This window comes from Mus caroli, chromosome 16, assembly GCF_900094665.2.
Source record: "Mus caroli chromosome 16, CAROLI_EIJ_v1.1, whole genome shotgun sequence".
NCBI lineage: Eukaryota > Metazoa > Chordata > Mammalia > Rodentia > Muridae > Mus > Mus caroli.
In genome coordinates this window covers 10470976-10498969 of record NC_034585.1, presented here as the reverse complement: position 1 = coordinate 10498969, position 27994 = coordinate 10470976, and the positions used below count along the sequence as shown (strand labels likewise).

Genomic DNA, 27994 nt, shown 5'->3' with positions numbered 1-27994 from the left:
CTATCTGGACCTGTATCTGAAATTTTCAACAGTCAGGAAAAAAAAAAAAAAAGGTTCAGACATCAACTATGGTCCTTTCAGAGTACACAATGGGAAGGTCAGGCCAGAGTCCGCAGGATACATTTCTTGACAGTGAACCTTGACAGGTCATTCTTTGAAATGAAGCCTGGAGCTAAGGATGTGGCTCAACTGGCAAAGTACTTGCCTAGCATGCACAAAGCCCTGGGTCTGATCCTTAACATTTTGTAAATCTCAACAACTCTTCTACACAAAGCAGGGCAGTGCTGGATGGAGTGTGTTTCACCAGAGCTGCCCTGGTGAACATTGGTGGCTTCTGGGAGACCCCACTTTTCTGTGCTGACAACAGGAGAGTCTCAGGCTAAGGAGAGTGGCTGACAGTACCAACACTGGCTATCAATGGCTGTCACTGGGTCTTCTTTCAGATGTCTTTCTCTACTCCCTTCCGCTGTTCATCTCCACCTCCCCTGTTGAGGAGGCCGTTGAATGCTTCAGAACTTTACGGGTGCCTTTCATCACATATCCATTACAGTCCAATTCTGCCATCACTGCTGTGCTGTGCTGTGCTGTGCAGCTTTCTGCTGTCACTCTGCCTCGTTCCTGCTCAGTCTGTCAGTCTGTTCACATCATGGGAGAGTATCCATCTAGATGCTTTCTTGTGTGTGAAAGAGTGCATGTTCATGGTCGATGTGTGTGTGCATGTATGTGCACACATGTGTGCACATGCATGTGTGTGTATCTGTGTGTCTGCATGTGTTTACATGTGTGTCTTTGTGTGTCTGTGTCGGTGCATGTGCATGCATGTATGTATCTGTGTATGCATGCAGGTGTGTGTGTGTGTGTGTGTGTGTGTGTGTGTGTGTGTGTGTGTCTACTCAGTGCAGGTACCAGTACTTGTATGAACACCTATGTATGGGGACCAGAGAACAATGTCAGCTATCATTCCTCATCTTGGTCTTTTGAGATAAAGTATCTTACTAGAACCAAGCACTCATCAAGTAGGCCACAAAGCTAGCTAACAAGCTCTAAGGATTGCCTTGTCTTTGTCCCTTGGCTCTGGGATTACAAGAAAATGCCACCATGCCTAGCCTGGCTTTCTTATGTGAGCTGTGGAACGTGAAGTCAGGTCCTTGTGCTTGTAAGATAGTTTAACAGGTGGGCTTTCTTATCTCCTCAGCCTCTTGGTCTTGGGCCTTAGCACAAAGTTATGTCACCAGTGCTTACTCCCAGCCATTAGTAATGGTCTCTCTGGCCTTAGGCGCTTCCTTGCAGTGATAGTCTGAGTAGGTGTCAGGGAAGAAAAACTCTAAGTCTGTGAAAGACAGGAAAGGTAGAAATATGATTGCTTCTTTGGGTTCTTTCCAATGGATGGCTTGAGAAGGCCCCATCATTGTGTGAGGTCACCACTGCTCTGTTCCTAAGCAGTTAAGAATTAACCACAGATCATAGATCATCTTATAATGATTACAAGTTAGCGAACAGAGGAAAAATCAGTTAAGTATTAGCAGAATGAGTCATAAGTTGGATACTGTGGTCTGGTTTCAATATAAATTGACTTTACAAAATGTGTTCAAATATTTTATTAGCCATATGCATTTGCCTGGACAGTAATTAAATTTTGGAATGAGGAGACTTTTTTCTTTTTCTTTTAAAGTGTGTGTGAGCATACAAGTGGGCACACACATTACAAAGCTCATCAGTCCTTGTCTTTCCACCTTGTCTGAGTCAGAATCTCTTTGCTGTTGTGTAAGCCAAGCTAACTGACCCCAGGACTGACCTCTGTGTCCACTGATATTATCACGGACGTTGTGCTGCTGTATCCAGACCCAAATTCCACATGGCCAGGCTTGCACACTCAGCCATCTCTCCAGCCCTTTAAAAGAGCTTTTTTGGTTTTGTCTTATTTTCTGGCAGAGTCTCACATAACCCAGGATGACCTTATTATTGTAATTAAAGATGACTTTGAACTGTTGATCCTCTTGCCTCTACTACCCACATGCTGGGTGCGTGCATCCACCCCCAATTATGTGGTACAAAATCCAGGACCTTGCATGTGCTGAGCAAGTACTCTTACCAACTGAGCTCTGTTTCCAAGCCTAAAAATGCTTTTAGCTTCCAAAGGTCTTCTCCTCTGAAACTGAGAAGCCTTTCCTTACAGAGACACTTGACCCAGTTTCCACTATTGCTGGACTAGCGCTTTACACTGAGTGGGTCCTTCATAAGTTCTAGACTGGACTGAAGACCCCTGAGATGTTAGGAGAACAGTTTGTCATTATTCAATTAATAGGAAGCCAAGTTTTTAGAGCCGGAGAAGCATGACCACGTGTGTTGCTGACAATCAAACCCCTTGCACATTTAAGAAAATTACTATCCTGTTACCCCATATCTCTCTTTTCAAGTTGTAACAAAAGAAAAAGAGGGTCTTGGTATTTTTCTTGAAAAATACAAACTATGTTTGATCAAGCCCAAGCAAGAAGGAATCATAGAACTCAACATACAAAAAGAAAAAAACTTTTCATATTTTTTCCTCTCATTTTTTTGTTGGGAGCACAAAGATCCTTTCGCCCACAGACCACTAAGGAAATCAGGAATGTTAAACATGCAGGGTTGTCTTTTCAGTGAAAAAAAGATATATAACCTGTTTTTCTACCCAGAAAGCTGTGAATGGAGGCAGTTAATAGCCAGATGAGCTGCATGATCTGAAGGGTCTGGCCATATTCAGCTCCCACAAGCAGGACCACAGGTGGCTAATATTCACAGTGACCTTTGCATTATTTGTATGGCCAGGGGCTCCTCTAGGCTCCCACAGTCAGGGCTGGAGGTGGCTAACAACCCAAAAGACCTCTACACTATCTGTATGACTAAGCTCACACCAGATTCTCCCCTAAGCCCTTAAGCTAGTATTTGTAATCTATCTCTAGAACCCATCTTCTAGGAAAAAATGACATGTACTGTCACTTGAGTTTCTATGTAATTATGCCTACTTGTGTACCCAGGATTGTATTATGCTAGGAACCTTTTTTCTAAATTGTACTGTGCTTAAATATGCTCACAATAATCTGCCTGGGGCCAGATGCTGAAGTTTAAACCAACCCCGCTTTACTAAATTGTGCCGAACCTTCTTGCCTCTTAAGGTTCATTTCTCTGCCAGCAGTAGAGTTTACAAGGACCCCCAATTTTTTTCATGTGATTAGCTCAGTTATTTGTTTGTTTAAAAAGAAAAAGAAAGCTTTGGAGATGGCTCAGCCGGTAAATCATAAGGATTTTTGTTTAATTCGTAGGGCCCATATAAATAGCCAGATGCAACAGTGTGTACCTGTGATCATAGACCCAGGAAGGTGGAGGCAGGTGGATCCCTGGGTGTTGCTGAGCAAGCACTAGGTCAGTGAAGGTCCCTGTCTTAAAAAGCATGGTAGCCAACTCCTGAGGAAAAACATCCACTGTTGATCTCTGGCCTCCACATATACACCACACACACATATGTGCACTTGTACACACATGAACCGACACGCATAACAAAGAGAGTCAGAGCTAATGCCAGCATTCTAGAAGGAGTTCTAAAGGACGGTGAGAAAGGATGTTATGTCAGAGGGCTTCTGCATGAACTAAATGGCTGGGATTTACCAAATGTCTGTAGTGGTAGCAGAGAGAGCTCCCCTAGAGCCTTCCCTTTGCCACAAACATGAACACCACACAGAAAATGGCACCTATCAAAACTAAGAATATAACATCTGAAAATATATAACTAATAATATAATGCCTCAAAGTTTCCAGGATCCCCACTTATGTCTCCTTTCCCTGTCAAAGGCCCAACACAACACCCCATGTTGCTCTCAGCATCTTATCAGCAACCACTTGTCTTAACCCTAACCGATGGCTTCAGCTCTTCTTTTTCCTTGTATTGCATCATTAACATGGGCATTTCTTTCTCGTGCCTTTAAAGGATACTAACTGAACACAAACAAATGCTAGACCAATATGCCAAATGATTCCCACTCAGAATAGAAGGGGAACCAATATATAAACTCCTCTGTCTTGGTTAGGGTTTCACTGCTGTGAGGGACACCATGACCCAGGCAACTCTTATAAAAAAGAAAACATTTATTTGGGGTTGGCTTCCATGGTGCTGGAGGTGCCAAGAGTTTTACATCTTGATCCACAGGAGGAGACTGTCTTCTACACTTGGGTGTAGCTTGAGCTTATATGTGTGACCTTTGAAGCTCACCTCCACAGTGACACTTTTCCCCCAACAAGGCCACACCTTCTAATAGTGCCACTCATTATGGGCCAAGCATTCAAACACATGAAATCTATGAAGGCCATTCATATTCTAACCACCACATCCCATAGGCTTATAGCCATAACATAATGCAAAATGCATTTAGTCCAACTTCAAAAGTCTACATAGTCTATCACAGTCTCAATAATGTTTAAAATTCCAAAATTCAAAGTCTCTTCTGAGACTCATGTAATCTCTTAACTGTAATACATATAAAATCAAAATCAAAAAGCAGATCGCATACTTTCAACTTATCATGGCACAGAATATACATTCTAAAATGTCATAGTAAGGAAATACTGGACCAAAGCAAGACTGAAAACCAGATGGACAAACTCCAACTCTGCATCTCCATGTCTGGTGTCCAACTCCTTCCAGCTACAATGACTGCAAGACACTTCTTGATCTTGGGCTTGTTCCACTTCCTGTTAGCAGCTTTCCTTGGCAGGTATTCCACAGCTCTGGCATCTCTCTCCAAGGCAACTTTAACTTCACAGCTTATTGTTCCAGTGTCTGGGATCCACACATGATCTTCTGAGATCCTCCAAAGGGCTTGGGGCACTTCGCCAGCTCTGCCCTTCTGTAGCATTCAAGGTTCTGGCTGACTCTCCTCCACTGCTGCTGCTGTTCTTGGTAGTCATTCCGTGGTACTGGTATCTACAATACGCTGGGGTCTCTGCTGCCACTAAGCTGCACTTTCACCAATAGCCGCTCATAGACTTTCTTCATAGTGCCAAGTCTCAACTTCTTTGCAGGACCCCTTTAGTCCTGGGCCTTCAGCTGCCACTGAAGCTGCACCTCCACCAATGCCCTTTGTAGCTGCTTGTATTGCAAATGCAATCTATTTGCACAAGAGGGTCTGCACATCGCTTCTAGAACCCTGCCTGAGTTGGTTCTGATTGGTAAATTAAGATGTCAGCACCTAGTAGTTGGGGAGGACAGACAGAGGTGGGATTTTAGGATTTCTCAGGCTTGAGACTGGGAGAAGAGGAAAGAGGAGAGCCATGCTTTAGGAGAGTGTGGAGAGAGGAAAGGCACAAAGGTTGCCATGGGGTGGAGAATGAAGAAGAGCACCCTGGACTCTGCTCCTCAGTACCTCAGAGGCAAGCTCTTTGTTCCATTTGTAAAATGTTGGTCCCAGGACTAGGATACAGCTCAATTGGTGAATATTAAAAACTCTGAATTCTATCTTCAACATTGAAAACAACAACAACAAAAAATAGATATGGACTCCATAATCTCCCAACTCAGGAGGTAGGAACAGGAGGGCCAGAAATAAAGGGACATGGACAATTTGCACAATCACTCAAAACAAAAGAGAAAACAAAAATAAAAACCAACAAAGCAGGCCTGGGGCACACACCTGTAATTCCAGCATTCAGTTCGAGGCAGGAAGATCAGAAGTTCAAAGTCATGATCAGTCATGTATCTAATGCAAAGTCAACAGCAGCTAGAGTAGAACTGAGGTCAGGCAGCTTTGCCTCAATACACAGGTTCTATGCACTCAAAGAGTTCCAGTCTGCAGCAGCTAGGTAGCGCTGCCGCTCTGGCACAGCTGCAGCTCAGACATGGTGTGCTTGCCTACCACCTGTTAGGGCCAACACTGCAGAACTGTGAAACAGCCAAGAAAGCCCCTCCTTATGTGTTTATACAGTCATTTGCAAATTCATTGACTACACTCTCCGCCTCTTTTTCTTAGAAACTTATTAACAACTGTGACTCTTCAGAATAAGATTTACAAAACACTGCCTCAGAAAAAGGCAAATTGCTACCGGGAAATTCTGTTTAAACTCTGCCTCTGATAGGCTTCTCTGTGGTACCTTTAGATCAGCATGTACCAGGCCGGTAAGCAGAAGCACACAGAGGGTTAGACATTTTTAGAAACTTGTTAATGCCCAGTAACCCGACCTCTTTAGGAACTGACACATGAATTTTCATGGTTGCTTAGGAATCAAATATCTCTATGCAATCATCAGGTATGTGAGAATTCCTATGATGTGCCAGCGCCTGTGCTAACACAAGGATTATCTGACCTGCCAGCCAGGCAGGCTGTCAAAGCTGTGACCCTGAGCTGAAAATACGTGCCCATAGTGGACATTTTTAGTTTGTGGGACAGCTAAATTTGGTAACAGAAAGTATGGGGTGAAATTTTGTCTCAGTTCACATCAAACTTCACATCTATCTGAGGTTTATACAAAGCGAATAAAGCACCAGCACTAAGGAGCAAGTGAGAGTATCTGCAGTTTCAGTTACCTTTCTACACCCTTTAGACTCCAGGGTTCCAAGGATCACTGCTCACCGGACCAGCTTTCATATGAAATCACTCTTTGGATCTGGAGATGTGACTTACTTAATAGAGTTCCTAACTAGTACAAAGGTCTGGGTTCTAGACCCAGCACTGCAAAGACAGGCATAGCTGTACACACCTGTAATCCCAGCACTTGGGAGGGGAAGGTGGGAGGATTAGAGAGGTTCAAGGTCGTCCCCTGCTGCAGAGCTAGTTGGGTTTTTTGGGTTTGTTTTGTTTTGTTTGTTTGTTTGTTTGTTTGTTTTTTGAGACAGGGTTTCTCTGTGTAGCTATGGCTGTCCTGGAACTCACTCTGTAGACCAGGTTGGCCTCTGCCTCCCAAGTGCTGGGATTAAAGGCGTGAGCCACCATGCCCGGAGCTGCAGAGCTAATTGAAGTGAGCCTAAGATGTTACTAAATCCCTGGCTTCTCTGGAATGCACTTAAATGATATAGGAAGGGTGTGTGCTTCCCTGGAGCTTGTGTGTCTGTGGAAAACATTGTCTGGAGGTCACTGCTGCCGATGATCTTACACTGTCTTTGCAATGTAAGTGGCAGGGAAGAGGTAACAGCATACAAATTATTCTGGCCCACATGCAGCTTCTGTCCCGTCTTACAGGAGGCCAGGCCCTCTGGGAACATTCATCCCCATATCCCCACAAACCACATGGACCTGGGTTCCTGACTTCATGGTCATTTGGGGTCCTTCAGGTCCTTTTAATCATGTTATCCCATGGAACAGTGGGTAGACCTTTGGATCAGACGTTTCCTGAGGGTTTCACGCTATGATTAGATTGAAAAATGGACTTTTTCCTTCTTGCTTTCTTTCTTGTAACAATTTATTTATTTTTATTTTATGTGCAATGGTGTTTTGCCTGCATGAATATCTGTGTGAAGAGGTCAGATCAGTTGGAACTGGAGTTGCAGACAGCTATGAGCTATCATCTGGGTGCTAGGAATTGAAGCCTGGTTCTCTGGAAGAGTAGCCAGTGTTCTCAACTGCTGAGCCATCTCTTCAGCCCTGGGACATTTTTTTTTTTTCAAGTAGGTTTTTGTTTGTTTGCTTGCTTGATTGCTTGCTTGATTGCTTGTTTGCTTGTTTTCTTTAAAGACTGAGTCTTAGATAGCCCAGGCTAGCCTCAAATGCATATGTAGTGGAGGATGGCCTTGGGTTCTTATCCTTCTGCCTGTCTCTCAGGCAGATTATAGGCACATACCATCATGCCTGGTTTATACAGTGCTAAGCATAGAACACAGGGCTTTGTGTGCGCACACACACACACACACACACACAGGTTCAGACTGACTCCTGTTTGTGCCCAGACCTTGGGAATATTGTCTTCCCTCTAAACTGCAGGCCTCTAGTCCACTCTGAAAGGAAAGTAGAGGACTGTATTAAATGTGACTTGGGGGACTCCAATGTGCAGCCAGAGATGGCAACCCCGTAGGGATAAGTGTACCTCGGCATCCCTGTTTAAGTTCTATGCCTGATAGCAGTAATAGAAGCAACTGAGAATTAACATGGAGAATATGCATAAGGTGCCACTGGAGAAGATAAAGGACCTCTAAATGCTTAGGAGCACCTAATATATCAGAATACTAGCAGGATTGGCCATTGGTACCTTTTCTTCCTCCTCCCCTTCCTCCTTCTCCTTTTCTTCTTCTTCCTCTTCCTCCTCTTCTTCCTCCTCCTCTTCTTCCTCCTCTTCCTATTCTTCCTCCTTCTCCTCTACCTCCTCCTCTTTCTATTCTTCCTCCTCTTCCTATTCTTCTTCCTCTTCCTCCTCCTCCTCTTCTCCCTCCTCTTTCTCCTCCACTTCATCAAAGAAATGCTAATTTCAATTTGGAAAAAAAGAAAGAAAAGAAAAAGAAATGAGGCTGGAAGATGGCCTAACCTGGGAAAGCACTTGCATGAGGACCTGTGTTCTATCCCTAGAACTCGCATATGCCTGTGATAGCTAGCCTTACAACCTGAGATCAATGCCCAGGACCCACATGTGGAGGAAGAGAACCATCTCTGCAAATTCTCCTCTGACCTCCACAAATGACCTGTGCCATTCTTACACACACACACTTGCTGAGATGTCATTTAACACCCAGGGTGCTGGGAGGTGACAATACAGAGACATGATTTTTGTCCCTGGGAACTGATCCTGTTGCAGAGATAGCTTTGAGGCAACTGGCTGGGCTGACTAGGGGCCCCAGCCAGGGCTCGTGTGTACAGGGTACTTCAAGTCAGCCACCTGAAATATTTTTGGCTGTAAGTGAAAGTGACAATTTCTCCTTTGCTTCAATTTGTTGAAAGCAGTGAATTTTCTAGGCAGGAAAACTTGGAGGGAAACCAAAGTCATTCTGTAGGGAAGTTTTCTCTTGCTTCCAGAAGTTCCTAATCGTGTTTCCCTTGGCTTGACTCTGAGCATATGCAACAGTTTTGGTGGTCAGTGGTGTGTGCGTATGTGTGTGTGTGTGTGTGTGTGTGTGTGTATGTATGCACACATACTCAAGCATGTGCCTGTGCACACACATATGTGTGTACACACACGTGTACAAAACACTGAGACATTGGCAGTTAAAGACAGAAGGATGGAGATGAAGAAAGGAGATAGGAATATTATTAGACTGGAGTATCTGCATCCTAAACTCAGGTTTTTATGGCTGTGGGGTGGAGCCCAGTGATGGAGTGAGGACTAGTTTTTGTTACCCATCTACAGATGGGTGTACACACAGAATGTAGCCTCCTGTAAGTGCAACATTTAGCAGCAAGGTTTGAAATGCTAGAACTCAGGGGATCCTTGAAAAGATGATGTAAAGAAATGAGCCAGGCACAAAAGATCACATGTTGGATGAATTCTATTTATATAAAAATATGCATCAGAAGGGAAAAGAGCACAGTGGGCACTGATGACCTGGGCAAGAGCCACAACGAGGCTTAGAACATGTTAGCCTGAAGTGGGAACATAGGGCGCCATGGCATTCGAGGAAATGGCAGAAATAGGGAGGGTACTTGGACCTCCTCATGCTTTTATACCCTGAAGACTGAGTGACAGGTGTCCTGTCCTACACCCAAAGGAAAGAAATGTCACACAGGGAATTGGGGAGGGCTCAATCAATAAAATGCTTGCTGCAGAAGCACAAGAACCTGATTTTGATTCTTTGAAGCCATGAAAAAAGTCAGCGACATGTAATTCCAGTATTGGGAAGCCAAGAAAGGAGGGTCCCCAGGGTTGACTAGTTAGCCAGCCAGTCTACGTCAGTGAGGGACCCTGACACATGAACAAAAACAAGGTGGGCAGTGTCTGAGGAATAACAGCTGGGCTCGACTTCTGACCTCCACATAGTCCTATGGCACTTCACCACACAGTCCCAAGAAAGCTCAAAAGTCTTAAATGCTTAAACACCTGGAATATTTTACGGTGACATGGTCCTTAAACTCACAGTAATCTTCCTGTGTCAGCCTTCAAAGTACTGGAATTATAGGTATAAGACACCATATCCCAGCATATAAATGGTTGAAATCATCCTTTCTTTTTTCCTCCTATAGTGCTAGGGATGGAGCCCTGGGCATTATGTATACTGGGTCAGCAGTCTACTCCTGAACTACATTCCTAGCCTGAAACCTTTTCAGCACCAATTCAAGTTGAAAATTCCATACCAAGTGTGGAGTAACAAGTCATAATCGATACAGAAATACACTAAAAATATGGTAGTAAATGATTTGTCTGTATGTATATGGAAGATATGAAACATAAATGAATTTAGTGTTTAGGCTTGGGCCCCATCGCCGGGACATCTCATTGTGTATATGCAAATATATGCAAACATTTCAAAATCAGCATTCAAAATACTTCTGGTTCCAGATGTTTCAGATAAGGGATATTCAACCCATATGGATAAATTCTTAACCTTTTCTCTTGTTATCATCATTTGTTGTTGGGATGTCAGTCATGAACCTAGCAATAGGACAAAGATCTCTTTCCTGTAATCCCAGCAGAGTTTTCTTTAGGGTTAAACAAATGTATTAGAATGAGGCAGCTAATGTTTGCCCCACTCTATGAATGCACTACGTGGTGATACATTATGAAAACGTCTGGGGCTCTAGCTCAGTTGGGGTGGTTCGTAGCTGGGACAAAGCCTGGAGCCCATTTCCAGCACCTTATAAACCACATGTGAGAGTGCTTTAATCTCAGTGCCAGAAAGTAGAAACAGGATTATATATGCAAGGCTGACTTCAGTCACCTATCAAGTTCCCAGGCAGCCTGAGACCCTGTCTCAAAAGAAAAAAGGGGGAAAAAAGCAAATTTGAAAAAAAATTGTGCCAGTTAATACTTTTAACTTGACCTGGACTAAAATCACGTAGGAAACTAGCCTCGGAGCAAGCCCGTGAGGCACTATGTGGATTAGATAAACAGATATGGGAAGGAAAATCTGCCTCAACTGTGGTTAATACTGAGATTCTCAAGAGAAAAACTAGTTCCACAATTTTGAGCAAAATCTGAAGCAAGGCTTTAATTAATTGAATACCGACCAGGATAGACCCTGGTCAGGTCCAGGGTACCAGGGAGTGGATACAGTTATGCTTTGTGGGGGCTTAAAACAGCAGAATCCATAAGTCAGTGCATTTCCCATCAGGCTCAATCAGGGACAAGCACACATTCTGATATATGTCCTATCTATGTTCCTCCCACCTACACGGGATCAAGCACATCTGATGTAGTGTTCCGGGAAATTATCCTGTCCCTGGGCAAGTGGAACTTCCTGGTTAACTTTGGCTCTTACACCTACTTATGAGCAGGTCCATTCCCTGAGCTGGAGTCCTGGACCGAATCAAAAGAAAGAAGTGAGGCGAGCACCAGCATACATCCTTCTCTGCTTTCTGACCTCATACAGCACAAGCAGCTTCCACTCAAGCACCTGCCACCTTGATGTCCTTGCCATAATGGACTGGACCCTCAAACTGCCTTGAGTTGCTCTGACATGTATTTTATCAAAGCAACAGAATAATTAGGACACAAGGTCATAGATAACTTTGTGAAACATACCTCCATTTATTAAAAGAGCTATGTCAGTAGAAATGACTGAACTAGCTTAGTCTCCCATCCGGTGAGCTTCTGGGAAATAATGAAGGCAGACCTGATCCCCAGGGAGTTACGCTGCTCAACCCCTGGCACCTACCCCAGCTGCTGAGACCCAGCAGACAGCTCTGCAGGACAAGTTTTCATTCGTTGTAACCACCAGGAAGAGCTCCACTGACACCTTCATAGTGTCTATCCAAAGAGGCTGGAGACAGATGGGTCTAACCTCAATGGAGAGTGGGTCTCCAGATTTACACAGACCTGTAAACACAGAGAGATGACATTCTACCTCACCCTGGAAATCTGGGCATGATAAGAACCAAATGGAAATCATCCCAGCATCTTTGCTCCTTGTCAGAATGGCAGTTCCTCTTAAGAGCTGAAAGTATTTCACCCCTGGAGAGAAACATGGTCACATCTCCAGCTTTCACTTGTGTTCATTCCTGCCTTGACCAAGGAGTCCATTACGGACTGTTCATGAACCTCCGAAACTCAGGCACTGAACCTAAACCCCACCATGAGGGCATAAGGAAGTGTGCTTTTGTGAAAACTTATGAGCTCATGAGGGAAGAGCCTTTATGGATGGAGACTGTCTTTATAGCAGATTCCAGGAGTGTCAATGTGGCAATGTCTCAGACAGTAAACCACTTACTGCTCAAACATGAAGACCTAGATTTGTCTGTCTCCCACACAAAAAAGCATAGAGTTGTAGTCTCAGAGCTGTGGAAGTAGAAACAGGAGGATGGTCCTTGGGGCTCGTTAACCAGCTAGTCTACCAAAGTGGTGAAAGAAGGAGCCTGCATCAAAGATAAGGTAGTGTGGGGCATGGTAGTTCATGTCTTTAATCCCAGCACTTGGAAAGCAGAGACAGGAGGATCTTAGTGAGTTCAAGGCGAATCTGGTCTACATAAGAGAGTTTCAGATCAGTCAGGGTAGCAAGTGAGACCTTGTCTGAAAAACTGATTTTCATGTATAATTAAAAAAACTCAAATAATACTTGTAGAGTTGGGATAAGAAGGATTCTGTCAGATACCACTAAATTTCCTCATTCTGAGACCCACATCAGCACACACACTCACACACATATATACTTACCCATGGTTTGAACATTTCTGAAGTGACAGTCCCTCCTCCCAGCCTACAAACACAGTTTAGCATACATACACAATTAAGATTTTATGTGTATTTTCCCAGTGAAACTCTTGATCTTACTGGCTCCCCACTATATCCTCATTTTTCTGCCCACTGCATCCCTCATCCAGCTGAGAGAATCTCAATCTTCCGTGTTGCTATGATTGGAAGATGACCATTGTCTCTCCACAGGCCCAGGGCGACTAAGGGCTTGTTCTCCACATGGCAATATTGAAAAGTCCTGTGGTACCTTCTGGAGGTGGGGCCTAGCAGAAAGTCTTCAGGAGACTGGGTTACACTATATCTGATATGATATATATTTTATACACATAAATGCACACTGTGGTGGTTTGAATATGCTTGGTCCAGGGAGTGCCATTATTAGGAATTGTGGCCTTGTTGGAAGAAGTTTGTCACTGTGGAGGGTGGGCTTTGAGACCTTCCTTCTAACCATGTGGGAGCCAGTCTTCTCCTGTTTGCCTTTGGAACAAGATATAGAACTCTCAGCTCCTCCTGTGCCATGCCTGCCTGGATGCTGCCATGCTCCTGCCTTGATGATAATGAACTGAACCTGTAAACCTGTAAGCCAGCCCCGATTAAATGTTGTCCTTATAAGAGTTGCCTTGGTCACAATATCTCTTCACAGCAATGTAAACTCTAACTAGGTCTCTCTCTCTCTCTCTCTCTCTCTCTCTCTCTCTCTCTCTCNACACACACACACACACACACCCCTGCTGACCTCACCATAAACCAAACTAATAGAGCCAACTGATTTTAGCCTTTGAATCTCCAAAGAAAGAGCTAAATACAGCTTTTCCCTATACAAGCTTCCTGCCTCAGGTGTTTTGTTGTCATAGTGCAAAGCTGATTAATAGCTTTTTCTCCATATTAATAAAATTATAATGCAACTGTGGGCATATAGATACTGTATATGAAGAGACAGTGAGAAAGGGAAGCAAAAATAAGAAACTGAAGAAGGAGCATGAATTCTATCTCACAAGCATGAGCTCCTATCACAGACACTTTCTAGATCTCACCTGTCGCTCAGAAATAACCTGGGAGACAACTTATCCTTGCTAACAGCTGTGTAGCATTCCATAGCGGATAAACAATAACTCCTAGATGCCTTCACTTTGTGTCCAGTGAAGGGTCTCTGTATACTAAGGTTTCTATTTCCTGTGGACAGACTCTTAGGTTTCTCTCCAGAACATATAAATGTCTCAGTATTTAATAAAAGCTAACATCAGTAAGGTTGCTGAGTCAAAACCTATGAGGGGTGTGTATGTGTGGTGTGTGTGTGATGTATTTGCACACACTTATGTCTTTGTGGGAGCAAGGGAATGTGCACAAGGTTACAGCAACCACAGGCAAACATCACATGCCTTCCCTATTACCCTCCATCTAATATTTTGAGACAGGTTTTTCTCACTAAAGCTGGAACTTGCAGGAATCCTCCCATCTCCATCTCCCCAGTGTTACGATTACAGGAACTGACTGATGCAGCTTGTCCTCATGCATGGATGGCAGATGCTTTACTGCTATTTCTGCAGCCCCTATATGAGTATTTTGAATGTTGAGCTATTATCTGACTACATTCCAAAAAGACTGCAACATGCCACAATTCTACCAGCATGTCTCAGTTCCCTGAATGAATCCAAATGCCTGTTGAATGGACCAGTATGTTGCACTTGATGTTAGCCAAAAGGCCAAGAAGCCATGGACCAGCTTGGACCAGCTTGCTAAATGTGGCGCCCCCACCTCCTGGTGTGTGTGTGTGTGCGTGCGCTCACGCGCGCGTGCGTGCACACACACGCATGCACACGCTCCCACACCTGTCTGTCTGCCTCTCTCTCTGCCTCCCTCCATCTCTTCCTCTCTCTCTGCCTCCCTCCATCTCTTCCTCTCTCTCCCCCCACACCCTCTGTCTCTGTGTATTTGTGAAATTCTAAAAACACTCTGGGGTAGCATCTAGGAATTGGGAATCTGCTACCTGTAGAAACCTACCCCAACCTCTACCCACAGTCATGCTGCCATTGTTACTGGTTCCCAATAACAGTGCCACTTCAGTTTTATATTTTGTAATCTTAAAAGCTCGCTTCCTGCAGAAAAGCATAGCCTTGGGAATAAACTGTGTCAAGGAGATGGGCAGCTAATGCAGACTAATCAAGACTGTCTTCCTTTCACAGTTTCATGATTTTAAAGGTTTACCAAAAAACACAATGAAATCATTTCACCTCAGCCTCATGAATTAACAGTCTCCCAATTCAGTGCCTACTGATTGAATGAGAAGGGTCTAAGTGCTGGGTAATGTGGGCATTCAGCTCCACCAAACTAGCAGTCATTTTTCAAAATGTGTGTGTGTGTACAAGCTTGTGGATATGTGCATGTGTGCTAGCAGTCAACCTTGTTGTCATTCCCTAGACACTGTCCACTCTGAAGCTAGCACACAGTAGGCATGGCCTTTTTCTACTCTGTGCCTCTGAAGCTAGCACACAGTAGGCTTTACCTTCTGTACTCTGTGCCTCCAAAGCTAGCACACAGTAGGCATGGCCCTTATCTACTTTGTGCCTCTGAAGCTAGCACACAGTAGGCATTCATCCTGTCCAGCAGGTAAATGGTGAGGGAATGAGAGGACAGTGTAGCTAGCCTCTTCAGGGGTGCTCATAAGCAGAGTTCTGAAAGGCTATTCCAGAAGAGCCTGTGCTTGTGTTAGCTTCCAGACCACGTGTGCATGAAGGAAACAGATGACTGGGATAAGGGACCACATGAATCCACAGTCCCATAACACATATACCAATGGAAGCATATTTCATTAAGCCAAGAATAAAGAAACTAGAAAAAATCAAAGCAAAACCCAAAGCCAGTGCATGGACTCTGGCCTTTGAAATTGCCTCCTCCCTGCCTTGAGCTGATGGCTTACCTGAGATGCCCTCTCTTCAAATTGGCAGTTAACCTGAAATGCTCTCCTTGCCTCTCTTTACTTTTAGAAACAGCTTAGTTCACAGGCCCAATGCAAACACTCTTCTTTGCTGTTGGCCTATTGTCCCCTAGGAGCACCAGTCTCTTCTCATCTCCTGCCCGTGCTGACAGGGAGTACTGGTCTATTCCACAGACACTGTTGCGGTGTTCTTGTAACTGAATCCCCTCTCCCTATAACTGTATACTTTTTGAGGTTCCAGGCTATGGCTTGCTTTATTTCCGATCTCTGCATCCTCTGCACTGGGCCAGGAAGTAACAGACCTCTCTGGAAAAAAACATTTCCAGTTAGAAAGACCTACAATCTGGTTAGGCTCAGCCAGTTACTGATCTTAAAAGCTTCATCAGGCCGGGTATAGTGACACATGCCTTTAATCCCAGCACTTGGAAGGCAGAGGCAGGCAGATCTCTGTGAGTTCAAAGCCAGCCTGAGTTTCAAGACAGTCAGACCTACATAATCTCAAATAAATAAAAATTTTAAGAAAAAAGACCTCTACCAACTTATTTAATTTCCCTACACCTCATTTTCCCCAATCATAAAATGGGAATTACAACCTGCCTATATCATAGATTGCCATGATTAATGAAAGATTTTGAGTTCACAGCTGAGCTCCAGGGACTGTTTTTTATTAACAAGCATTTAATAGCCATTCAGACACCAAGAGTCAGGCACAGTGGCACATACTTTTAATCCCAGCACTCAGGAGGCAGAGGCAGATAAACTTCTGAGTTCAAGGCCAGCCTGGTCTACAGAGTGAGTTCCATGATAGCCTGGGCTACACAGAGAAACACAGATACCAAGAGTAAACACTGTAGACTTTCCTCCTTCACTTAACACACAAAAAGAAACCATAAAATATGACCCATCAGATACAAGGATGATGGCTCACGCTTGTAAATTTGATAGTCAGGAAGCTAAGGCAGAAGGATCACTAAGAGTTTGAAGCTTGCCATAAAAATGAAACAAAACAAATTCTTTAATATCAGCATCTTCGTAATTCCATATCCCTGCTTCTATAGTAGCTGTAACTTCAGTTGGCTGCCTACCAGCCAAGAATCTACCTCCTAGAGGCCAGCCACACTGGCTCTATCCCTAGTCAACGCTTCACGCTCAAGAGCACTCCCCATTTGCTCAGAACGGATGTTATTAAGAAGGAAGAAGGAACGTTGCAGTGCTACTCACACACCGCACCACTGTGTGGTCACAGCTGTCCTTGTCTGGTTCTCTTCTCCCCTGACGGTCAGTGAGGCCATTTCAAACAAAAGCCAGCCTCAGTTCGTCCCTTGCTTGCAAGATGACTCAGTGAGTAAAAGGGCTTGTTGCCAAGACTGACCACCCCAGGACCCACACCGTGGGGGGAGAGAACAGACTCCTCTCCTCTGACCTTTACACGCCCTCCTCACACAGAGAATAAATAAATACAAAGAATATATGGGAAAGCCTGGCCCAGCAGCAGCCTTACCATGCTAATAAGCTTCATACTTTTCTTAAAACCATAGCTAGAGATCATATCTGGCCGGCCTCCTTCCTGACTAACCATCCGCCCTGCGCTGACTCACCGGGTTCCAGCTGCCTTAGCCACCTGCCTCTTCCTCGAATACTCCAAAAGTCTTTACATCTAGAGCTTGGATTCCTTCTTATTTACATGTCAAAATGTCACATATTCTTCAAACAGTTATTCCCCGATGACCAGATAAGCAGTATTCCTCCCTAAAAATGCTCAGGAAATATCTATTATGATTAGAACACTGCTTAGATATTAATCTGATACCCTCATTCCTAATGTCCTGATGTCCCCTAAATAAACCCTCCACAGAGAAGGGCCTTTGCCTTGTTCAGTACTGTATGGATATCTCTTAAAACACTGCCAGGAGTGATGACACTCGTCTGCCATCCCAGCACTCTCATGGTGGAGGTAGGAGGATGAAGAGTTCAAGGTTATCCTTGGCTATATGGTGAACAGAAGACAGCCTGGGTGTCGTAGGTACTGTCTCATTGCTGTGAAGAGACATGACCAAGGCAACTTTTATAAAGGCAAACATTTAATGTAACTGGCTTACAGTTTCAGTTTAGTCCACTATCATCATGGTGGGAAGCATGGCAGTGTGCAGGCAGGCATGGTGCTGGAAGAGGCAAGAGTTCTACATATTGATCCACAGTTAACCAGAAGAAGACCATCATCCACACTGGGTGGAACCTGAGCATAGGAGACCTCAAAGCCCTCCTACACAGTGATGCACTTCCTCCAACAAGGCCACATTTCCTCTAATAAGGCCACACCTCTTAGTAGTGCCACTACCTATGGCCAAGCATTGAAACACATGAATCTATGGGAACCAAACCTATTCAAACCACCATATTGGGATACATGAGATCCTGTCTCTAAACAACAAAAACTAAGTATAATTAGGAGGACAGAATAATGCTCAAGTAAAGTCAGAAATAATACAATTATCCTACCTAATCAAAAAGTCAAAGGAAATCAGTCAAATCAAGGACAAGGAAGCAGAAACCTTCCCCTCAACAGAGGGTTCACAAATAGGCAGCAAGTCACACTGCTTCAAGCTCCGTATTGTTTATTAACCATAGATACTGGTCAGTTAATGATCTGCTTGCTAGTCATTTCACGTCCATAGACTTGTAAATAACGGTCATTTTCCAGGAGCTTCTGGGAAGATTGCTGCCTGCGCTGGCTGCTTTATTGAAGCCCTTCCTACCTTGGACACTCGTGGCAACCCCCTCTTCCATTCTAGGCCATCTTCTCCTCATATCCCCTACCCCAGTTCTTGAACATCCTTTAAGACATTCAGATCAGCTAAGACAAGGCCCCAACAACAGACCACTCTGATCTTCAAAAGCCCTGAGCTTTCTCAAAAGGCACCTTGTCTTTGTGTCTCCCTTAATTAATTACAGTCAGTTGAAAGCAATACTTTTATAGATCTTGCCACAGTGAAATGTCACTATGCATTTTCCAATTGACTTATTATAAAAACACCCCAATTGCTTGCATGAAAATGGGAGGTGGAGTAGAAAAACCAGGAGCTCAACTTTGAGGCCAACCTGGGTTACCTGGTAAAGGTTGAAGAAGAAAAGGATTAATAGAAGCAATTTTTAAGAATCTGTTTTAAGGGGGCTGGAGAGATGGCTCAGCTGTTAAAAAACACCAACTGCTCTTCCAGAGGTCCTGAGTTCAATTCCCAGCAACCACATGGTGGCTCACACCATCTGTAATGAGATCTGACACCCTCTTCTGGTGCGCATGAAGATAGAGACTGTGTACTCATATACATTAAATAAATAAATTAAAAAAAAAAAGAATCTGTTTTAAGTGAGAAAATACTAGATGGTTTCCTAGCATTCATGAGGCCTTAGAAATGAATCCCTAGAAATGAAAACGGGCACAGGAGACAGGGCACTAAGGGAGTCTCTCTGCTTACACTCTGTTCAGTTCCCAGCACCCTCATTGGTACTGGGAACTGAACTTGAGTCAAGTGCTCTTAACTCATTTCTGTGAAATGGGAATAAATGGAACTAGAGAGATGACTAGTTCCATTTATTCCCATTTCACAGAAAAAGCAACCAGTAACATAGTTCAACTATACACTCATGGTAACAGAGCTGGAAAGGGCAAGGGTTAGTTTAAACTTATTTCACCTGACTTCAAACACCTATTCTTTAATTTTTCTTTCGTTTTTAGTGATTTGATTTTGAGATGGGACCTCATGTGCTAGCCTCAAACTCTCTTTGTAGCCAGGGATGACCTTCAACTCCAGACCCCCTTGCCTCTTTGGCTCAGTACTTTCATGTCAGGTCTGTTCCTCCACACCCCACTCCTGTTCCTTCCTACTGTAATTATAGTCCATCACATCTGGTCATCTAAAAATTTGAGCTGATGTAGTAGCAGGTGGTACAGGCCTAAGAGGGTTCCAAGTTCAAGTCCTACCTGGACTATAGTGTAGGTTCAAGGCCTAGATGACTTTAAAATGTGGCTTAGTGATAAGAGTGCTTGTGCAGCATTCATGTGCTTGTGTTCAGGAGCACAATACCACAAATAAGAATGCTAGTAGGTTAAATAAATGCTGTAGTTGAGAGATGGGTATAGCTCAGTTAGCAGAGCACTTTGCCTGGCATACACAAAGCCCCAAGTTTGAGTCCCAGCATTGCAAACCCAGGATGGTGGTGCATACCCATAAACTTAGATGTAGAGGCAAGAAGATCAGAAATTCAAGGTCAAGAGCTAATTTGATGGTTTAGCCAACAAGAACACTTGGTATCAAACCTGATGACCTGAGTTTGATTGATGGAAGGAGAGAACTGACTTCTAAAAATTGTCCTCTGACCTCTACATGTGTTACATAGTATGTATACACACACATGTAAAAGCATTACAAGGCCATCTTTGGCTATATAGCAGGTTGGAGGCCAGCCTTACATGAGACCCTATCTATAAATAAGTCAGAGGACATAAATATTCTACTCTAAATACTCTAGCTGAATTGAAAGGAAGCAGTTAATACACTCTCAGCTAAAATCAAACAAGTCTGCCATCTTTTCCCTTTTGCACTCTTGAGAAAAATCTTTAAATACATGCAGAAGTGAAGTAGAACCTTTTTAATGGGCTCTTTCCTTCTTCAGCATGTCTGGTGTCACAGTACTGCCTGGACAGTTATTTGGCCATAGCCCCAGTATTACTAATTTCTAGACTTAATTAATAAATGAATAGAGGCTCAGACCTGTTGGATAGCTCTATGAATCCCTTGTGAATTAAGAGGATGTTTACATATAAACAAAAATCCCAAAATGCTTGATTAGAGACAGGAATTAAAATGCCAAAACTTGCCAGAGTCAAGAACCTAAAGTGGGTCCCTGGATTTCTGCTTTGGGATTTCAAATGTGAATAGCTTAGAGAGCTGGGGGTTGGTTTGGAGATCTGTGCCAAGGCACATAAGAAACTGATCTAGCACTGAAACAAGAAGCAAGTCTATGAATCTTGGCGGTTTGGGGCAAAAAGATCAGGGCCTCTACAGTCAGGACTCAAAAGTACAAAATTTTCAGGGACTTACGTGGTTTGAAGTGAATTCTTACCTCAGTTTTCACTATGTGCTCGAATTTGGACTCCCCAAAAAAGCAGGAAAATGAGAAGGAACTGGGTGTGTTGGCACACACCTGGGTCTCAGTGCTTGGGAGGACAGGCAGAAAAATTCAAGGTCATCCTTGGCTATAGAAAGTTTGAGGCCAGTCTGGATTGTATGAGACCTTGTTTATGTGTGGGGCGGGGAAAGGCTGGCAGAGAAAGATGGGAAGAGAGAGAGGAGAGAATGTTTTAGGGAAGTGCTCAATATTTTAGTTTGCTTTGGGTTTTTGTTTTGAGACAGGGTCTTACTTTGTGGCCCTGGCTGGCCTAGAACTCACAGAGCTATGCCCAATATTGCAGTTTCAACTCATAGGCTTGCTTTATGCAGTTGAATGTCTAAGTTTGACAGAGGAACTACTGAAACAGCCATGTCCTGAGAACTTACCTGAGCTTTGCACACACCATCTTATTCGATATTCATGATAGAAAGCCACATGGTATACAATATTACTATTCCCATTTTCAGAGAGCAAATGTAGAGAACAGAAACACACCTTGTCACATTGTCAGCCAAAGACCAGAGCCCTAGTCAAACCAGGGGTTCCTTGACTCTACTTGGCTTCTACTCTATGGGACCCAACCGTCTATCAAGCACTGTGGACTTCAGGGATCAACATGGTTACTATCTGATTATAAAATTACTAACCATCTTTGAACCAGACCCAGGAAGCAGTTAACCTTCATGAATCCTGGGTCTGAATCCTGGTCCCATCATTTCCATTTGAGTTACCTAGCAAGCCCCCGCCTTCTCATATATGTAAAAAGCACTACAATGCCACACAAGGTTGTACCAGGGATAAATAAGAGATGTTTCTGAAGCTTTCAGAACATGGCAATCTAACAATACAAGGCAGCCATGGGTGGTATTATTTAGAGCTTATAAACCACAGACATGCAACCTCTAGGTTACCTCAAAGGGCCAACGCTAAAGGATTTAGGAAGGATGAAGCAGGAGAAAGGACCTAGGTCTAAAAGGAGAAAGAAAATGAAAGAAAGAAAGAAAGAAAGAAAGAAAGAAAGAAAGAAAGAAAGAAAGAAAGAAAGAGAGAGAGAGAGAGAGAGAGGTTGGAAGCATCAGAACACCCATTATAGCAGGAACGAAGACATTTGAACTTGAAATACAAACACAATATAGCCTGAGTCCATAGTTACAAGAATGGAGAAAATAATGGCAAAGGCATGCACGCGCGCGCGCGCGCGCGCGCGCGCGCGCACACACACACACACACACACACACACACACACACACACACACGTTCACACTTTCTCCCAAGTGAGGTAGAAAAGGAGCTGATTTACAATACTTTAAGTACATGTAACTCAATGGTTGCTGCTGGGGAAGAGCACTAAGCCCAGAGACCCAGTCAGAGCAGGTAGCTGTAGGGTCCCTTAGAAGGCAAGAGGGCTGCAGGCTATACCAGGGCTGCTGGGCAAGCCATACCAGAATAGGAGGCAGAGTGGAGGACATTTGGAAGCTCCCAGAGTCAGGGACATCAGTGACCTTAGACTTTCCAGATAGCCTCCACTGTTTGCAGAGTTTCAAGTATTGTGTCCAACAAATTGAAAGCAAAAGTCTTGAATTCATTTACAGATGTTTGTTGATACCAAAACACCAAAGAGAGAGCCGGTAAGTACAGAGGTCTGCTTCAAAACCCGCTTTCAAGAGCTGAACCAAACCAAATCGTATCATTGAGTCAAGAGCTAACAGAGTGGGGGAGGGGGGGTTGCACAGCGCTAACCTTGCCCTTTGCCTGCTCTTTCACCTCTCCTCTGACCCAAGAGGAGGTGGGACAATGCTGGGATTTCAGCTATGCTCTGAACCTCAAGGCTGAAAGAGCACACAGACACTCCCCCATTTCCGTAAGTGGGGCTTTCAAAGCTGCCCTTGGCTCCTGCGCCCTCAAGCATCCTAACACTCTAGCGTTCCTCCTCCTGGGATGCAGGAAAGACGGTCCTTCGCAAAAGCAGCCTCCGGCTGCCGGATCTCGGACTCCTTAGTCCAGTACAGCTGGACTCCTAGCTTAGCTGGCTCGATTTCCAGAGGAGCCTCCCAGTACAGCCCAGCCCTGGAGGGTCCCCTCTTTTGTTTGTAGGGAGAACACTGCTGCTGTGCAACACTGGAAGCCCAGCTGCGGGGGCGCTTCCCCAGTCTGCCCGCCTGCGTTCCGGTCTGCTCTAGGGGGCCCCAGTTCAGCACGCGAGTCCCCAACTGTCCCCACCCGTTCCCTGCCCGAACACTCACTTCCCAGTCCCTCCGCTTTCCATGCTGTCTCCTCCACCGCCCCATAGCGCCTGAGAGGCTTCTCGGCTTCCAGATGAACAGACAGAGATTGCTTTAACTCCATTGCTGTTCCCCGCGGGCAGGTCCAGGGGTCTGGTTCACTCCATCCCTGCTGAAGGCTGCGGGGAGGAAGGCAGCTCAGATCGGCAGTGTTTTAATGGGCCCGGCGTTGCTGAGGAAGCTGCTCCATCTCTTCAATCTCCAGCACCTGAAAGCTCCCAACTGGTACCCAGGATGGGGGAGGGATGCATAACACATGCGCAATGGAAGCTGGAGGGGGGAGGTTTGGGGGCTGGGTAGGGAGAAAGAGGGACAGATGATAAACTCTCTAGAACAACAAAAACAAAAACAACTAAAATAAAATCACCCCCAAATGAAACAAGAATAAGGCACCTGCCCACATTGAAACCAATAGATAGGCTTTCTGTGGATGGATCTAGCATTGTGGGTGGCTGGGGATCTGTTAGAGGGCTGGTAGGTTTCAAGCGTGATTGGTGAGCCAGAACAGTATCTGTAGATGATGATCCTTCTTTGTAGACAAGCCCAAGTATGGACCGATGCTCTCTGATTCTGTTGTTTGCATTTATGTGCACGATCTGAATATAAAAGGGGGACAGCAGCTACTCGTGTGTGTGTGTGTGTGTGTGTGTGTGTGTGTGTGTGTGTGTGTGTGTGTACACCTGTGTCAATCCTGTGCATTTATATGGAAAGGAACAAGAAAAGCAAATATTTTGTATATAAGGCCAACAAAGCTGTTCAGAACACTGATCTTTACAAACCTGGAAAATAATTATAGTGACCAAACATAACAGCAATAAAAAAAAAAAATACAGTGTCAGGACTGGCAACAGAGCTCAATTGGTATAACATTCACAGCCTAAGCATGAGGGCCCAAGTCTGATCTACAGGACAGCGCAGGCATTAAAAGAGCAGATACAGCTCTAGTCCCAATGCTAGGAGTGAAGGCAGGAGGAACCCCAGGGCTTGCTTGCCCCAAGACACCTTATACCAACTTCTGGCTTACACATGCACACTTTTTGGTTTTAATATAAAGTTAAGGGATGAGAATGCAGCTCAGTTGGCAGAATACTTGCATAATATGCACAAAACCTTTGGGTCCTATCCCTAACACTACATAAACCAGGCATGTGATTCTAGCACACAAGAAGAGGCAAGAGGATCTGAAATTCAAATTCATCCTTGGATACATAGGGTGTTTGCATAGCAGCCTAGGTTACACAAAACCATGAATGAATGAATGAATGAATGAATGAATGAATTGTTATCAGCAGCTATTGATAAAAGTTAATACTACTTTTTGAATTACTGCTAAACATAGACCATTTCCCAATGTCTCTGTGAAACCTCACACTCCATTCCTGTCTGCTTTACAGAAGATAGAACTGAGATGCAGAGAGATCACTTACCGTATCTCCAAACTGCCTGGGACCTCATCAGCCCTTGAATCAGGCTAGACTGTATGAATTCGGATTCTGCCTCTTATTGTCTTGATTTCCTTGTCTATTATATTTAAAGAGCCTAAAAAATATGTATGTGCATGAGCCGGGATGCATGTGGGGAAGTTTATGTGAACGTAAGTACCCTCAGCGGTCAGAAGTATTAGATCCCCTGGAGCTGGAGTTACAGGCAGTTGTGAGTCATCAGACATGGCTGCTGGAAACCAAACTTGGGTCATCTGCAAAGGCCATGACTGCTCTTAACTGCTGAGCCATCTCTGCAGCACCTTAACTGTAGTTATGTTTTGTATGGAGGGAGAGGAACAAAAAAGGCTCTAGGTCAGGGGATGCTGGTGTGCTGTTTAATAGTTATCTTCTGATGCCACCTGGGACACTGGGGTCTATTTTTATGAGTTGGAAATGTGAAACAGTCCGGTTTTCCAGGAAAATGACTTTACCACTTTAAAAGGTTATTGTTTACAATGGACTAAACAGCTTCAAAAAGTTTTAAAATGTAAACCTAGATTATAGCAACAAGTTTTGTTCTGTTTTGTTTGGGAGTTTGAATTGAGATGGGGTTTCACCATGTGGTCACTTCTGAGAAGCTCTAACCTAATCACATAAAAGCATAAAAATAATATTTTATTTTATTTACTAATGAGGCATAAGAAATGAAACAAAGAGGCCAGAGTCTCAGCTATTCTGAGTACTGGCTGCTCTTGCAGAGAACCAGGGTTCCATTCTTAGCACCCACATGACAGCTCACAATGTTCTGCAACCCCAGTTCTAAGGTACCCAATGCCTCTTTTGGCCTCCAAGAGCACTGAGTGCATGTGCACAGACACACATCCAAAATGCCCATGCATACAAAATAAAAATAGTTTCTTTGTTAAAGAATTGAAATAACAAGCCAGTAAGCCCTGATCTCAGGAGGAAGAGGCAGAAAGGTTGTGACTTCAAGTCCAGCCTGAGCTACACAGCAAGACCTTGTTTCAAAAATAAATAAATAAATAGGATCGGCAAGACTGCTCAGTGGGTAGGATCTTGCTGCCAAGTCTGATGACCTGAGTTTCCTCTCTGGGATCCATATGATAGAAATGATGGAAGGAAAGAACTAACTCCTATAAATTATCTTCTGATTTCTATATGGCATGAACTCCTCCTGTACACACACACACACACACCACACAGTGTATGAAGGAGGCAACTAAGAAAAACACAATTGAAAAAGCTGGACAGATGAAACAGACCCTGTTGGAGAAAAGGCCGGTCCACTGCGCAGCAGGCTCTGGACTTCTCAGCTTGTACCACCATTCTCATTCCTTCCTTATTCTCAACTCTTCCAGCCTCAAAAACCAAGAGATGCCTAAGGATCAGCAAGAGGTGGTTGTACTGGGGACACCCCACACCTCAACTTCTTCGATAACCACCATAATCACCATGCCTGAGATCTCCAAGCCTGATTATGTGGTCTGGTCTATGTTCAATACACTCTTCATGAACTTCTGCTGCCTGGGTTTCATAGCCTATGCCTACTCTGTGAAGTCTAGGGACAGGAAGATGGTGGGTGATATGTCTGGGGCCCAGGCCTTCGCCTCCACTGCCAGGTGCCTGAACATCAGCTGCCTGATCCTCACCGTCCTCCTGGTCATCATCTTCATCACTTTCTTTGCCACTAGAAGGTAGCCATCTTGTAGCATCTCACAGTAGATAACAGATTCTGGGGCCTTCCGGGCTTGCTATGTGTTCATTGTCTATCGCTGCCCCAAACCCTAGTCTTAGTCCTGACCATTTACCCCATACGTATGCAAATGTTACACTTGCATATCTGTCCACTCAATAAAGTGCATGTGCTGTGGAAAAAAAGAAAAAGAAGAAAAAAAGAAAAAGCCGGACAGATACTATGGAAGAGTGCTTTCAGTATTTTACAATGAAAAGATATTTTGAAGAGGGTGCACTTTTGATTCTAAATTCTAAAACACTTCACCACCCATTAAAGAGACTCCATAACCAGGAAGCTGTAATGTCACCTTCTGCTCTCCTCCAGTTCCTAGCAACCACTCTTGCTCTCCTCTCCTAAGAATTCATGTTCTGAGTATTTCATAGGAAAGGCACCTTCACACGTGGGCTCTTGTGTCTACCTGCTTTGGTTTCATCCACTCTTTTTGAGGTCCATCCACATTGAAGCATGTGCTCGGGTAGTTCCCTTATGACTGAATACTATTTGCTATGTCACAATTCATTTATCATTCTGCCACTGATGGACAGTTGAGTGTTCCTGCCTTTTAGCAACTGTGACTAGTTCTAGTACAAGCCCTGTCTATAGGAGTGTGTGTGTGTGTGTACCTGTTTATTTTCTTTGGGATATGTACCTAAAAGCAGAATTCCCAAACCATCTGGTAATTCTCTGTTTAGCTTTTTGAGAAACTGCCAACAAATTCTACTTTTCTACCAGGAATGTGCAACATCGAATCTTTCCACGTGCTCAGTAATGTTTAAATTGTTTGGGACCCATCAACAAATATCTTATTGTGTTTTTTTTTTTTTTTTTCTATTCTTTCTCCTTCCTGTCTCCCTACCTCCCTCCCCCCTCCCTTCCTCCCTTCCTTCTTTCCTTTCTTTCTTCTTTTAGCATTTTACTATGTAGTGCAGGCTGGCTTTGGATTCATTATGTATCTTAGAAAACTCTAGAACTTTTGATGGTCTTGACTCAGCCTCTACAAGAGCTAGAATGTAAGGCCTGTGCACCCAGATCCTGTTTGTTCTTGACCTTGGTTAACACTAAATGTACATTATGATCTCAATCCTGTTATTTCATAGACTAGTAGTGGTAGAAACTAAATAACATATTTTGTTTATATATTTTTTTCTTGAGACAGGTCTTTGCAGCCTTAGCTGACCTCAAAGTTGCTAGGTATCTAAGGATGACCTTGAACTTGAGGAGGTCCCCTGCCTCCTGAGTGCTGGGATTATGGGTGTGTGTCCCCTCAACCAGCAATGATTCTTCACTTTATATGCTTACATAACTGCTCACTTCACCAAGAAAAGAAACGACAAGCAGCAAAATATTGATAATGGTTACCTATAAATGTCATAACAAATATTTTGTTTGTATTCTCTGATATTCCTATGAAATAATATGTATCACTTTTCTAATCATATGTAGCTACTACCCCCGGCTTCCTTGAAGCAGGTTGATTCAGACTTTGACCTTGCTGCCACTGAGAATGAGTTCACCTGTGGTGGAGCCTTCCGACCTAGACGGCTCTATTGTTCTGTCACCTGCCACTGCTCTTCTCCAAGACACTGCTACCTGCTGAGAGGCTATTCCAGAGAAGGCATCTGGCAGATCCACCTAC

General features: G+C 44.0%; 2 protein-coding genes across 5 annotated transcripts in view; one reads left to right on the top strand and one right to left on the bottom strand.

Moving 5' to 3' along the window:
• Bmerb1 (bMERB domain containing 1) overlaps window positions 1-23428 on the bottom strand; it is a 123953-nt gene extending 100525 nt beyond the window's left edge. Inside the window, exon 1 of the mRNA XM_021185296.2 lies at window positions 23140-23428. Coding sequence (XP_021040955.1) covers window positions 23140-23242 — 103 coding nt within the window. The 5' untranslated portion in view covers window positions 23243-23428. The remainder of the gene's footprint in view (window positions 1-23139) is intronic.
• On the top strand, window positions 23336-27985 carry LOC110311774 (interferon-induced transmembrane protein 1-like). Of its 4 annotated transcripts, none has more exons than XM_021185299.1 (4): window positions 23343-23403; window positions 24573-24656; window positions 25982-26317; window positions 27802-27985. In XM_021185299.1, the coding sequence occupies exons 3-4, from the start codon at window positions 25998-26000 to the stop codon at window positions 27821-27823; spliced, it is 342 nt and encodes a 113-aa protein (XP_021040958.1). In that variant the 5' UTR covers window positions 23343-23403; window positions 24573-24656; window positions 25982-25997; the 3' UTR covers window positions 27824-27985. The 4 variants fall into 4 exon arrangements, 3 of the variants coding, with proteins under 3 accessions (XP_021040956.1, XP_021040958.1, XP_021040957.1); XM_021185298.1 differs by having other exon boundaries at window positions 24573-24772; XM_021185297.1 differs by lacking the exon at window positions 24573-24656 and having other exon boundaries at window positions 23336-23403.
• The last annotated feature ends 9 nt before the right edge of the window (window positions 27986-27994 follow it).